Below are 13923 nucleotides of genomic sequence, written 5' to 3' on the forward strand. Positions count from 1 at the left end.
GTGATGCTGACCCCAAATTCTTGTGGCAAATAACTCCCAGCTTTTTCATCAACCACCTGCAACAGAGAATGTGTAAAAGGCATAAACAGACTGCCGTTTCTTATTTCTCTTCCACTGCCATGACTGTTTATATCTAGTTTTCTGTTTGCTTGTGTAGAAAATGTCTTGTGGTCATTCTTAGTTCAGAATTTAAACAGGAGTTAGGTAAGTACAACAGTTGCCAAGAATAGCCTTAATCACCCGCTCTTAAGCCAGGAGGGTCTTGAGTGCACTTAACATGGGCAAGATTTGAATTAAGTGTAGGCCTGGCTGAAACAGTCATAAATGCTACTATACCAAGACATCTGTTCATGTTTTGTGGCATTGTATCTCATTTGTTCTGCATTGTCTTAGATCCACTTCAGTGTAAAAGGGAAGCTACTCAGGTAATTGAAGTCCTCTATTGTTGCACACCTATTTTTATACTTTTTAAGTGGTGTTTCAGCATAGTCTACATTTCTCTCCAGAGGACGTTGGTGTGTTATATAAGGCTGTGTTGATTTTTGTTTTTGAAATATTGTACAGTTTCTGCTGTTGTCTAACAAACCTTTATTTCTCCCTCTAATTCTAACAGATTTTGAATGGTTGAAATGAATGTATTGCTTTCAAATTTTCTTGCAATTGATTCTCACACAGCCAAAGTAAGAATGCCGACTTAAGTATATTTCTTTGAAAGCTGTTCAGTCTTATTTGTAGTAAAGATGAAAGTTTAAAAAAAGAAAAAAGCAAAGAAGACCCCATTCAAAAGCACAGGAAGTCTTAAATTTCAATGGAATGCTATTAAATGAGATATCAAAGAAAATCTCAATTCCTTAGAATTTAAAGAGTGACATCAGTGGTTGATACGAAGGAAAAAACGTAATTTTGCAGAAGATCCAGTGATGTGCTGCTTTTTGATGTATATATTCAGGTCACAATGTTTACAAAGGTCAAAAATACATCCTAATTGTGAGCTTAAGTGTTCATGTGTATGGATATATTATAAAGCTGTTGTAATGTATTTTTGCTCATGTGTTCGTTTATCAAATGTTGGCGATATTTGATCATGTATATAAGTATAAACAGAATTGGTGAATATATTTTCAGTTCACAGAGGGCATTCATACTATTGTTTCCTCAAGCATTCTAGACAATATTTTTAACTCTCATTCTTGTGATTTAATGCACTTAACCTGCATGGCTGGCAATGTAGGTCACATCATCCATTAAACCAAAGAGAAAAGGCATGCTGTGCCCTCAGAGAAAAGGTTTTACTGCAAAATGTATTTGTATTATCATCCAACACCTTGTCTGCCAGCCAAAATCTTCTTAAAGTTGGAGTGGAAAAGACACTCCTAACGATCTGTAGCCTACTAATCATGAACTAGTGCCATTTCTTTTAAAGACAATGTTGTTGTATTCAAATCCTTACTTTGGAGTTTCAATTTACCATAAGATTTCAAATTAATGTGTGACTGTTGCCTCTCAAGAATTTCAACTAATCAGTGGGAAAAGCTACTGTAATGTTTGATCTCATTTTTACACTTTTGTTTGATGTCAAGCTCTCTTGTCCTTCTTGCTGCCATGCTCTACCCACTTAATGAATGACAAATTCCGAAAAAGGTTTTTCATCACCTGTTGCTAATTTCATTAAGGTGTTTATTTAACTTATTGAACTAAAAGTAAACCAAAAAGAGTTACAAACGTGTAAGTGATCATAATATGGCTTCCTCTCTGTTCCAGTTTGTACTGCTAAGAGTCCTACTGGTCTTACAATAGATTGTACTGAAATACATTTTACATATGTATCAACTATTTAAAAAAATGTCTGGTAATATTCTACATTTTGCTTAATGCAGGTCAGAGGCCAAAACTAACAATGCTTTAGCTTACAATGTGTATACGACCCATTCACACATTCGGTCACATTATTTGTCATTACTATAATTTTTTAAACACCAAATGTATGAAACTTATAAACTCATGCACACCGAATTATTATTTTATTTTTTTTAAATCACCATGCTCTGCTGTTTTTGTACATTCTTTCAGCTTTTATTCTAAAAAAAAATAATATTTCTTTATTCATTGTTTAGAGATACACATGTTCAGTGTAAAAAAAAAATTCTTTAGATTGAAAGACAAAGACAGGGTTAAGAACATCTTAAAGTATTGACAGACAGAATAACATATACTTTAGTCTTATTAAACAGACACAGAGGTGATTCCAAAGATGCCCACCTCACTCATGTGAACCCGACAACTTGGGCTGGCATTTCCAGGGGGATCCAAAATAATTAAAAGTGGAGGTTGGGTAAATTGACTTCTGTAATCATAGGTGACTACAGGCCATGGAAAAAGGAAATGATCTGAGGTTGAGTGATGTCTCAAGTATCCCCTTGCCGCATAAAATATTTATTGTTTATTTAACTGGATTCTTTTTGCCAGATTTTATTGCATTCCACAGAATTCTGTGAAAACTCAATTTGGTTGAATTTGGAAACTCATAAGGAACTGTGTTTTTGTTGTATAATAAAATCAGACAGTATCAGAGCATGAAAATATTTATATTAAGAAACACTTGGACATTTTTATTTGAGCACTTTAATACTCTATATTACAGTGTTCTGCTCTGATTGTATCTTGTAAGATGATTGTGTTTTGGAATCAAGTGTACAATAAGGCCAATAACCATAGAGCTAATGTTGTATTTCATTGTTTCAGATACCTCTTATGGGAGTATAAAGTGTGTTTTATGTCATTTATTTATCTTGTGCAGAAATGTACTCAGTGGAGCCAACATTAGTCTTAATGCTTTATTCTAGTGTGCAGTATGTGGGCTGTGTTTGTTAAGACACTTCTCTATTTCTCTTCACTCCATTGTGGTGGAGGCATGTTGTAGAAATCAGTGTAAACTTTGCATAAAATGTTCTTGATTTCTTTTGTTCATCAGTGAATTGTGAATAAGACAATAAATACATAATTCCACTCAAAATTGATCTTTTTGTATGACTTTGCCTCTAAAACAAAAATACAAGTGACAGATTTTCTTTGAAATGTTCATTTTATTTTAAATAGAATATTGTACAAAAAAGCACCTGTAATGTTCGCTGTAAATAATATGAAATAATCAATTTCAGGGCTCACAAGTGGGTACGAGTTCACTTCTGAGCTTTTTTGCCCCCACCTTTAGCGCCACCTTTTCCTCCTTTTTCACTCTTCTCCCCTTTATCACTTTTCTTCCCTTTTCCGTCACCAGCTTCTTTCTTGGGTGCTCCCTTTTCACCTTTTTCAGCCTTCTTCTTTGTTGATCCATCCTTTTCATCTCCCTTCCCTTCTTTGGCACTCTTGACCTCTTTCTTGCCCTCCTTGGTTTTCTTCTCTCCTTTTTCAGCATCCACCTTCCCAGACACAGTTGTCACTTCCTCCTTTACTTCTGGTTTTGCAGCTGCACAAAAACAAGAAAGAAGGTTATAGACTTTCCAGCAGCATCAGTGTATCATCAGAGTCCTGCCAGTGATGGTAATTGGAAGGGAAAATTGAATTCAACAGAATGTTGCGTATATTGCATGCATGTTAAGTACATTGCATGTCAGGAAGGTATAGCTTGTTTTAACTGCCCTAATAAGCATGATCCAGTTCTTATTTTAATGGGATTGTTTAAAGTGCACTCCATTGGTGAGAAATGAGAGACAATGTTTCTCTTTTTAATACAGAGATGGTTGTCCATTTAGGAGACAGAGGCTAGAGGTAGTGAAGATTAAAAACTCATGAAAATGAGAGTTTATTTAAGGATAAATATTAAAAACACATTACTTAGGCTTGTATACAGTTTTTTCTTTGGAAATATTCTAGTTCGTTTTTACTAAGGCTAATAAAAGTATTTGTACTTGAGTAGAATATAAAAAATAGTCGGAAAAATTCAGTTTTTACTACATTTCAAATTTTAAACATGTGATTGTAAATCTGGTAAAAGAACACCGAAATGTAACTTTGGTTCCTTTTTTTCCTAAACCCAGCAAAAGAAGTGTTTGATCATGTTCAAGCTGGATCGATTTTTTTAATGCAATATCTACAGCCATTAACACAGTTAGATAGCACAGTCAGTTAACTGGCATCAGAACCAGAGTCAAAAAGATGACTCAGGAATTTGTTCCTGGGTGGCCCATTATTTATTTATCTATAAGTGCAGTAAATCACTTAATGAGCCGTTAATATTCATGTACAAAATTAGAATCTCCCGTTTAGCTCTTCTCAAGTAAAATGATCACCTCATTAAAGCCCTTGAGAAGGATCGAAGAAAATCGCAGAGCAATTGTAGGCACATATGGGGCCAACTACGACTGACAGGTAGTAATAGTCAAATGAGTTCATTGAATCTCTTGAATGACCTCAGAGAACCTCCCATACACCCTCTAATGACAGCATATGCAAAAAAAACGGATACCCTTTGAATCTTCTCCCAAACTAAAGAACATCCAAGCTCTCAGCTGTGTCTTTACCATTTGACAAATGAATCCTCCAAATAAAAACTTATAAGGACCCATGATTGAAACTAAAACAAATTTGCCAAAATCGGGCATTGTAACACATTTAACATTACAGATCTTTGAGACTTGGTGGTGGTACTTGAGAATTTTTTCAGAAAAGTAATGTTTTTTTCTTTTTAAGGAAAAATACGACTGGGTTTTTATGGGTTAAGATGTCTCCCTTGTCAAAATGATGCTAAATTAATGGTGATCAATATATGATGGTGGTATATGCTGATGACATATCATTTACCAACCTCAGATGAGAGTTTATACATTTCACCCGGTTGAATATGTTTAATATTGCCATCCATGGACATAGATATAAGATTAATGTTTTTCACATTGCTATATTAAAGCCCTTGTTACATTTGCCTTAAGCTAAATTGAAAAATGAAGTGTTTGAACATCAGACAGATACAAAGTCTACGTCTTATCCATATAGCTTATGCTTTAGATTCCCTGGGTATTCCAATTCTTTTAACTATACCCTTTTTATGTGGTGGACTGCATTTCTTCATCAAAATGCCTCTTTGAAACTAAATTGAATAATAGGCTTAAATTAACTTTACTAAAAATGCTAACACAATAACTAGTATTCTGCTTGAATATTCTGATTAAAAGTCCAACACTCGGTCTGCCGAGCTGTATACAAACTCAGCCAGCTCAATAGCCATACGGACCATCTCCTCCAACAACTTCCATCTTTTATTTTTTGCTTTTTAAAGATGATTAAGCCCTTATTGTTTTAAATTTAGCATCATGATGCAATGAAGCGATAAAGACATTGAGCTTTCTTGAAAGGGAGGCAATATGATTATACGTATCAATGATTTTTTTAAACATATTTGGTTTACACTCCCTGCAATGCTGACAAATTACACAGTTGCAAACTCTTGTGAATTAGCCTTTATTTTTCAAGTAACAAACATTACCCTAAAGCTCAGATACACCAAGCCAAGAAAGGAAGACCAAATGTCAAAAGTTGCCTGAGGGGGTTAAAGTAAACTTTAATTCTTCTTTTTTTTTTTTGGTGAATATGACTGACTTAATATAATCATTATGTTTGTGTTTTGACAGAACTCTGAAACTGCCTTCCACTCTTTTCCTCATGCCCTTTTTTCTTTCGCCCGTTGCTCCTCTTTTGTTTTCCCCTTCTCTCTTTAATTAAATATCAGTCTCATTTTCAGAAAACACGTGGAGCTGCTGCATCACTACATCAGGTTAAAGCTTGTTTCTGCTGGGGGCTGAATGAAGGCAGGATTTTGAACCCAAATGCGTGTCAGTTTGATACATTTTAGTTATGTCTGAGATAACTTTTGGATTGGTGATGTTTTATTTTGCAATCAAAAACTCTTTGCATTCCTTGCATTCGCTATCGTGGGACAGGGCTGGGCACCTCATTAAAATATGTTCTCTAGTCATCAGTTTTATATGAACCTCACACCACCTTTACTGCCACCAATTCCAATGTGTAGGGGATAGATGTGTGTGATATATATTTGATGTAACTCTTGGTAACATTCAGCTTCTCGAAACTATGCAAATTGTACTCTGGAAGCAGCAGGTCTTGACAGAGCTGATGGAGGATAAGTGAAAGTACCAAATTGGTGGAAAGGTTTCACAGCTCTTTATTTCCAGTCCCTGTATTTCCTTGAGGGTGTGAGTCCTTGTGAGGAGGATGGAGAGAGAGTGAAAGCAGATAGGGACTAAACCTTTGTGACTTTTTTTTCCCCCCAACAACAGAAATTGCTAACTAGGCTCGTTATCTTTCCACTGTTTTGTTCAAGATACTTTTAACAGCTGGATATATTCAAATGCAGGAAGACATTTTTAATGTTGAATGTTAAAAATAAACAAACGATAACAAAAATATGAGTTTTTCCTTTTACACTTCTGACTTAGTTCTGATTCATTGCATAACTGAAAGCACCTCAAATTTTGAACGTCCAAAACAGATTTAATGTGATAGCTTCGTTGGCATTTCTTGATCCTCGTTTGTAACATTTACAGTGGCATGCAAATATGTGGGCACCTCTCATCAGATTTTTTTTTTACTTTACAGCTAAATCGGAAGATGATTCACTCATCTTCAAACGGACTGACTTTAAAGCTTAATATTTAAATCTAGACAGGGGTATTGTTTTAATTTTATACAGTTTTTCAAATGAAAAGGAGAAAGGGGCCAAACAGAAAAGTTTAAGGTTCTCAAAATCTTTTTCTCAAGTTCTTGACTCAGGGAGCTTGTTATAGCTAAGGCTTGTTCACAATCATCATTAGACGAGGCCAAGGGATATACATTTCAAAGCTTTATGCTCCTCTAACTTCCTCCTCAGCAGTCACCAGCCACCAGTTCATTCAAGCAAAAGCCAACACTCGGAAATTTCAAATAATTAAGCATGAGAAGATTGCAATGTTTTATGCCTGCCAGGCTGTAATAAGATTACGAAATGGCGGGCAACAGGAACTGTGTCAGTCCACAAATCTAGGTCTGAGAAACCAAGAAAATTTTGAAAATAAAAAGATGAAAATAAAAAGTCTTGTTTGACTGAAAAGAAGAAAAAAAAAGACAGTGGCGTGCAAGTGTACGCAAGACGGTCAAAAGAGCTCAAAATACAGTTCTCCTGCAAGAAATTGGCGTGAAAAAAGACAACAACAAAACCTAAAAGACTATTTTCTAGCAACAAAAAGCATTTACAGGCTGCGACACAAGCTTTACAAATATCGAAAACATGCCCCAAAGTGCTGCTTTGGTCCCTTTTCTTTCTCTAACATACAGCACTATTAAGGATGTGAATAAAAAAAGTGATATTGCTTGAAATATTAAGGAAGCATGTCATCTGTAACTTTTGGAATTCAGGTCATCTTTTTCCAGCAGAATTACTGATTACTTTGGAAGAACATTTCTGCATAATCAAGTCCTCACTCACTTTAAGAAAGAAAAAAAAATACATTTATGTCGCCCTCCTTCTTAGGTAATCACGAGACAAACAGTAGAGTGTAGATTGTATTGAGCTTTGGGCTGAAATCAACTGCTCACTTTTTCATTATGGCTGCAGTCAGTGTGCCTCCCCTTCAGTCCCTCTCCTAGCCACATGGTTAATTGCTTATGTAGTTCAACAGATGAGTATTCACCCTCATGCATATTAGATCATCTTTCTGTGATGACACTAGAGAATGAGGAGACAAGCATGCTCTCGCAACAGTTGCTTCATCATATTGTTTTTATTCCCCTGCAAAAGCAAATCTTGTCTGAATCATTTATTGTGCAAGAACTCGTCACTAGTTCAGCGTATAATCTTCCTTAATTCTTTTCACAATAATCAAAGATTGAATGTTTGGACATGACAATACAACATGGAGATAAAGAGCCAAGATTAACGTCGTTCCACAAAGCCACAGTCAAGCAGTGAAGATGCTTCAGATACACAAAAGGTAACGCAGCAAAGAAGAATAAGAACATTTAAGTGCTGTGCTGACAGCGGCGATCATTCATTTACACTAACAGCAGTGTGAGCAATTTGCTTCTTTCAAAGCTTGTCTTAGGAGAGCAAACAGACAGGTAGGGAAACGTTAAAAATGAGGAGTGCTGCATGCATAATATTTTGCACTCCTGATTGTAATAGCAAATTTATCTCTTCCTATAATTTCCTAGAAACTTTACTTGCTCTCAAAATTATCATGCATATATGAATTTGGTAAGATATAAATCATTTATCATATAAGGAAGAAGAGAGGCTCACAAAATACAAAAGTGCAAACTACAATAGTCCAGCTGCCCTAAAGAGCACACCTTTGCAAAAGCAGCACAATGTGTATTCTGCAGCCACATGTAAAAGCTTAATTTTCTAATATACTCAGTCACAGTTCTTTATGATCAAGGGAAGTCTGAATGTTTCAGATTGTGCTTTCTTCATGGGTAACATTTCAAAGTGATCTGGTGAGCAGCTGAACGTGATTTGTTTTTCAATTTGGTTGTAATTATCCTATACTCTGTAACATAGCGGACAAAAGAATTAAACGTGTAACACATCTATATGAAAGGGACTTTAAGAGCGGCTGCCCCTTTTGTAAGCTATGTTTTGTAAAGTGAAATAGCCCAAGAGAAATGTCTGAAGGGAGATGAGAGCAGATAAAAAGGGGAAAAGCGTCATTCCGTCTCTGGCAAAGTGTGAGAGTCGGGTTGCTCCTCGTTGACCCTAGCTACTGAGAGATTGCTGCTGTTTGCGCTTTGAGTTGAGACTTGCTCGGATACTGTCTGTACTGCAGAGGTGTCAGGGTTAGCTGGAAGAAGAGAAGAGAAGGGAAGAGAAAAAAAGAAAAGAGAAAGAGAGAGGGGAATTGGAAAAACAGAGCATAAAAGGCAGCAGAAGAATTTAACCAAGTGTGGCAAGTTTTGTAAGATAAAAAGAAGATATACTGAAAATTGAAGAAAGCTAGAAAATAAGTAGAAGACACCCGAACTCTTAACCTTTCTCACGAATATGATTTCTTTATATAACTCTGAGAAGCACAATGAACTGTTTCCTCATCATTGATTTTGTTGGATGATTGTGCGGGGAAATTATCAAACATTCATCTCATGATTTCCCAACTGGAAACTCCAACATTTAAAGCTTAAGATGCAGGGGTGTGAGAAGAAACCAGCCAAACAATTCCTGAACAACGCCACTGTCAACATAAAAGTTAAAGCCCCCTGCTTGCTTACCCGTCCAGTTTAGTTGTATGAATATTTGAAAGATTTTAGCAAGGGATACTTACATCCTGGGACTTCAGTGAGCTCATTCAGAGGTGGCACTGTCTCCAATGTGTTGGCATATTTCTTGGCAGCCAGTCTTTGTGCATGCCGGGCCTCGATTTCCTTTTTGGTTCTTGGGATTCGGCATTTGAATATACAACAAAGTGTGATAACTGAAAGAGACGGGGGAAAAAAAAACAGAGATATGATGAGATCATCTAAGTAAGGGACGTTATCAAATTGCAGCATCTTAGTGAAGAAAATATGTACAAAAATGTGGTGTTTAAATGTGTGAGACACCTAGTTCAGATAATGAGTTCAGAATAAATCTAAAGTTTTAATCTTTTATTTTATTCAACAAAAAAAGTAAAGTCAGTGAAAGTGAGGAGTCCTTGGTCTTATTTGGTCTTCAAACAGCTTAGATAATAATAATAAAAAAAAAAAAAAACTGTTTGGGTTTATTATCCTGCTGGAGTATGAATGATTATTAATTAAGATTCATATTAAAGGATTCAAGACCAACAAGAGAGTGATACTCCCCCTTGGTCAGTTGAGTCAGTGCAAGTATTTCACCATGCTTTATTGTTTTATTAAAACCCCACAAAAGAGCCTTGCCTTATTTCATATTCTTTTTATTATGTCATTGTTTAAGTTATATCAATGAACACAGATTTTTTTAAGGCCAGTGATGCTGATGTATTTTAGCCAAAGGAAAGACTACAACAGTGGTCTTACTGATTCTTTTGTCCTTCATAGGAAAATGTTGTATCTTTGATAAAGTTGCTCTTCCATCTCTCAATGGAAAAAGCTTGAACTGCCAATCTTCTGATGGTGTGGACACTTTTGTTCTGCCTGATAGATACAAGTGATTAATTTTCTACAAAGCGCTTCAGAGTCCCCTAAGAGGCCTTCAGTCTAGCCATAATTTGATACTGAAAAAGCTCCTCTTTGTTCAGACTAACAATCTGTCTTCTGACACTCTCCCTCGCATAGTTTCTACTATCACAATGATTGCAGAAACCAACTTTGTGGTGGAAACTTGAGGCACAGCCATGTTTACATACAACAGAAAAAGAATAACAGCAAGCTGATTTACTTGAACAATGCTCTGAAGAGTCGATTGAATCCACTGTCATCTGAACGCTGCCTACCATTTGTGCAAAAGAGTTAACATGCTCAGTGCCACAAATTTGCTTCAGTTTCATTGCATTCCCAGAAAGAGCATTAAAGTTTAATCGCGTAATATTTTCCATATCAATTTATGCAGTACAAACATGAAAAAAAACACTCTTCTTTTCTTGCTCACTCTCTTTCTTTTTCTATATTTTCGTAGCCCAAAATGTCACAGTCTATAACCTACTTGGAGAGTCAGTTGATCAGTGTAGGTTTTTTTTTTATAGGCTACCATTGAATTTTGCAGCTTTATCAATTAGCTCTCTCGTCCTTGATCCAGGGTCACCAGAGAGCGACAAATGATCACTTATCCAGTTGAATGTTACACACTGAAAATCATGGCTCATTTTTGGAAGTAAAATATCTCAACAACAAACTATCTGGGGCAGGTATTTACACTTGGTGTTGGACATTTTTTGGACACTGATACAATTTCTGATATTTCAGTATATATTTCATATATATATTCGGATATATTTCAGTTGTTTACTGAAATATATCCAAGTTATATAAATAATTCAAAATTTTCAACTTGCAAGACTAAATGGGCAAATATAGTCAAAAATAACAAAAAACATTCAGCTAAAAACGCCACTAAGAAAATAGTTTCTCTCATTTTAAACAACAACCAAGATTTACTTGTTAATTCTGTAACAGATGAGGAATCACCTCTGGTAAACCGGATGTGCTTTAGTGCACTGCACAACTGTTGGTCCAGTTTTAGTGAAATTGGCCAGTATTTTTTCATTTAGTCTAAATGCCAGTATGATGAAAGGCAAATGAGTGTCTCTGTGTCCTTGTGCCATCTGCTTCTATGCAGATGAATTACTCAGGACAGGGATATGAACCCGGTCGTTCCTAACATACAGTAATACTAGTTTTGTTAGTTCTAGTGATATCACATGTTGCTTAATGGCATATAATTAAGCACATGTTTTAGCCTGCAGTTAATTCTCACGATCGCTGTCAGTGTTATGAAAAAGTTTGTAAAGGTAATGGCAAAATGCTTCCATAAGACATACTGACCAACTGCCAAAGCAAACATTGCAAAGATGCCAATGACCTGCCATAACCGAAGCCCCCAGAACACAACGGTCTCTGAAGTGACAGGGTCTGGCTTCTTTGGGGGATCTGTGGGTAGAAGCTGTGGGGGGGAAGAGAGACAAATCTTAGAGGAAGTCATGCTTCATTTCACGTGAGGGTTAAGCTAAGTTATTTGAGACACTTTACACTCGGTGCAGTGTGTCAGTGAAGTCATTGTGTAAGGACTTTCAGTTACTTCTATATCTTTCAGACGACAAGAGGAAGTGATTAAAATGATGCTTTCTTTTATTTATAATAACGGTGTTATCTGTCGTGCTTGTAAACTTAATCTTTCAAGCTAAGCCAAGAAAATGTCACCCCGCTGACGTTCAAAAGAGAAGTGAACTGACTGGTCTTTTATTTTCCTTTTGTACCTTAATTTGTACATGCAAATCTCTTTACTCCTCTGCAGCAGAGTGCCACAGACCATGAGCTTGCTACTAGACTGTATGATCCAAAGAAAGCTGCTTTCCAGACCGTTCTGGTATGTCCTATAAAATTATTTTAGTTCTCTGCTGTGCAAATCTCTGTCAATAAGACTCACGCAACAAACATTTCAAAATAGGCATCCCCAGGGATGGGGAACAATAAGAATAAAAAATTTATGTACAGTATGTGTGTGACTTCATATTAGATCAGTGGCTTTGATCAGTGCTACCAAAGCCAGCAGAGCATCACTTTTCAGATAAAATTGTCAAGGGGATTTTTCCCTGTCAACTGCATATTGATTGCTTGTTTGGATGGTACAAGGTTGCGGATGAAACTCTATACTTTATTTCATAAAACAACAGTCAGTGGATTCAAAAATAGAAACTTATTGCATTTGCTGTCTTTACTGATAACGCTAACAGGGAGATGACAGTAACGTAAACACTGAGGACTGAGGTGAGTACAAATATCGACATTTTCGACCCTAAGCCGAAGTTCTCTCAGGTCTTGTGAAGGAGAGCAAATAAATAAACAATGTAATGAGAGATCAGGCAATCTGTACAAGAGCAGAAGGATTTTATTTTCATTGTATTTCATCTTATCTTATTGTTTCCAGTTTATTTAATTTTATTTGATTTAAATAATTGTTAATTATGGAAGTTTGGTTTGTTTGTTTCTTTTGTTTCTCTACAGATATCCTCTGGATTCTAATTAAGGACCTGGAATTGACTTAACTAAAAAGAGAGAAATGTACACATGGTTTTTTAATTTAACTGGGAAAGTAAAGGATCAATTATTAATTCATAACTAGACTAATAACCTGTGCACAGGTTATATTCTGCAAGTAAATAATTTGACTGAAATTAAAATCCAAGTTTTATGACCTCTATTGTTTTGTTTACCATCAAAAATGAACTGTATGCATAACATAAATCAGGCCTACATTTAATCAGTGTATCCATTAAGCATCCTTTATCACTAGCTCAAACTTCAGTTCTTCCATTTTTGGAAGCAATGAAGGCACCATGTGAGCAGTCACAGTAGGACCGTCTCTAGATGTTTCTTCCTCTTATCTTCTATTAAAAGCCTGTTTGTTGCGCATCAAAGTTCTATGGATGTGGATACCTGCCAAGTGGGGTTTTGTATGCATAAATAAAAAGACATGCATGGCATTACTGCCAATTTATTCTCCCATTTATTCATTGAGCATGCCATTTGTTTGTATGCATTGCTGGTTTGTTTCTAATGTTTGACTCTAATGTGGCTTTAAACTATTACTGCAACTAGTGACTCAATTCAGTTTAATAAGAATAATGTGTTTTGTCAGTCAAATTCTATATTCCCCTCAAGTTCACACACAGATCTGTGAAAACTGGCTAGTTTCAAAAGCAACATTATGCAAATGTCTTTCAGCTGCTATTTTGCTTTGTTTCAAGACAGAAGTGGCGTTTTACTAAATATAAATCAGTTCTATTCACCTAAATAGCAAAACAACAGCTCGTCGTACCAAGACTAGTCACATTTGTACGGCTTGACTTCTCCACATCAGCACACATAATCCATCAGGTTTGTAACACATCTTCTCCCTGTTCTTATTGTTAAGGCAAGCAGCAACTCTGGCAATCAATCAAATGCCAAAAATCACATTCATACAGGCTTGAAACGCAGCGAGCCACCTTCAACTAACACAAGAAAACCCTTGGGATATTCTGAGAGGAACCTGTGGAGGACATGGCGAGCTGTTAGACTCTTACCTCAGGATCCGGGACCTGGGAGAACACGGAGGACAAGCACTGAGACAGCAGCACTGCTCCCCAGCCCCGCAGTAGGAGCTGAGGTGGGCATACAGGCAGTTCCCCAACCATTCTTTCCCCCTCTTTCTCCCTGCAGCCACCCTGCCCCCTCTTCCCCTCTTCCTTCTGCTCTCTTCTTCTTTCTCTGTCTGCCTGCCTG

At 36.4% G+C, this 13923-nt stretch overlaps 1 protein-coding gene across 1 annotated transcript; it reads right to left on the reverse strand.

The window, feature by feature from the left end:
- Window positions 1-3122: 3122 nt before the first annotated feature.
- tmie (transmembrane inner ear) lies at window positions 3123-13837 on the reverse strand. The gene is made up of 4 exons (XM_075483186.1): window positions 13725-13837; window positions 11485-11602; window positions 9309-9458; window positions 3123-3466 (listed from the first exon to the last, which is right to left on the reverse strand). The coding sequence occupies exons 1-4, from the start codon at window positions 13833-13835 to the stop codon at window positions 3180-3182; spliced, it is 666 nt and encodes a 221-aa protein (XP_075339301.1). The 5' UTR covers window positions 13836-13837; the 3' UTR covers window positions 3123-3179.
- Window positions 13838-13923: the final 86 nt, after the last annotated feature.

The sequence above is a fragment of the Odontesthes bonariensis genome, chromosome 14, assembly GCF_027942865.1.
Source record: "Odontesthes bonariensis isolate fOdoBon6 chromosome 14, fOdoBon6.hap1, whole genome shotgun sequence".
NCBI lineage: Eukaryota > Metazoa > Chordata > Actinopteri > Atheriniformes > Atherinopsidae > Odontesthes > Odontesthes bonariensis.

What these genes read in the sequence shown, in the direction of transcription:
- tmie (XM_075483186.1), bottom strand. Translation starts at nt 13,835, where the DNA reads ATGGTTGGGGAACTGCCTGTATGCCCACCTCAGCTCCTACTGCGGGGC. An exon ending in CCCAGGTCCCGGATCCTGAG is followed by an intron (nt 11,603 to 13,724) that starts GTAAGAGTCTAA and finishes TCCCCCCCACAG; the next exon opens with CTTCTACCCACAGATCCCCC. An exon ending in AATGTTTGCTTTGGCAGTTG is followed by an intron (nt 9,459 to 11,484) that starts GTCAGTATGTCT and finishes CGTCTCTTTCAG; the next exon opens with TTATCACACTTTGTTGTATA.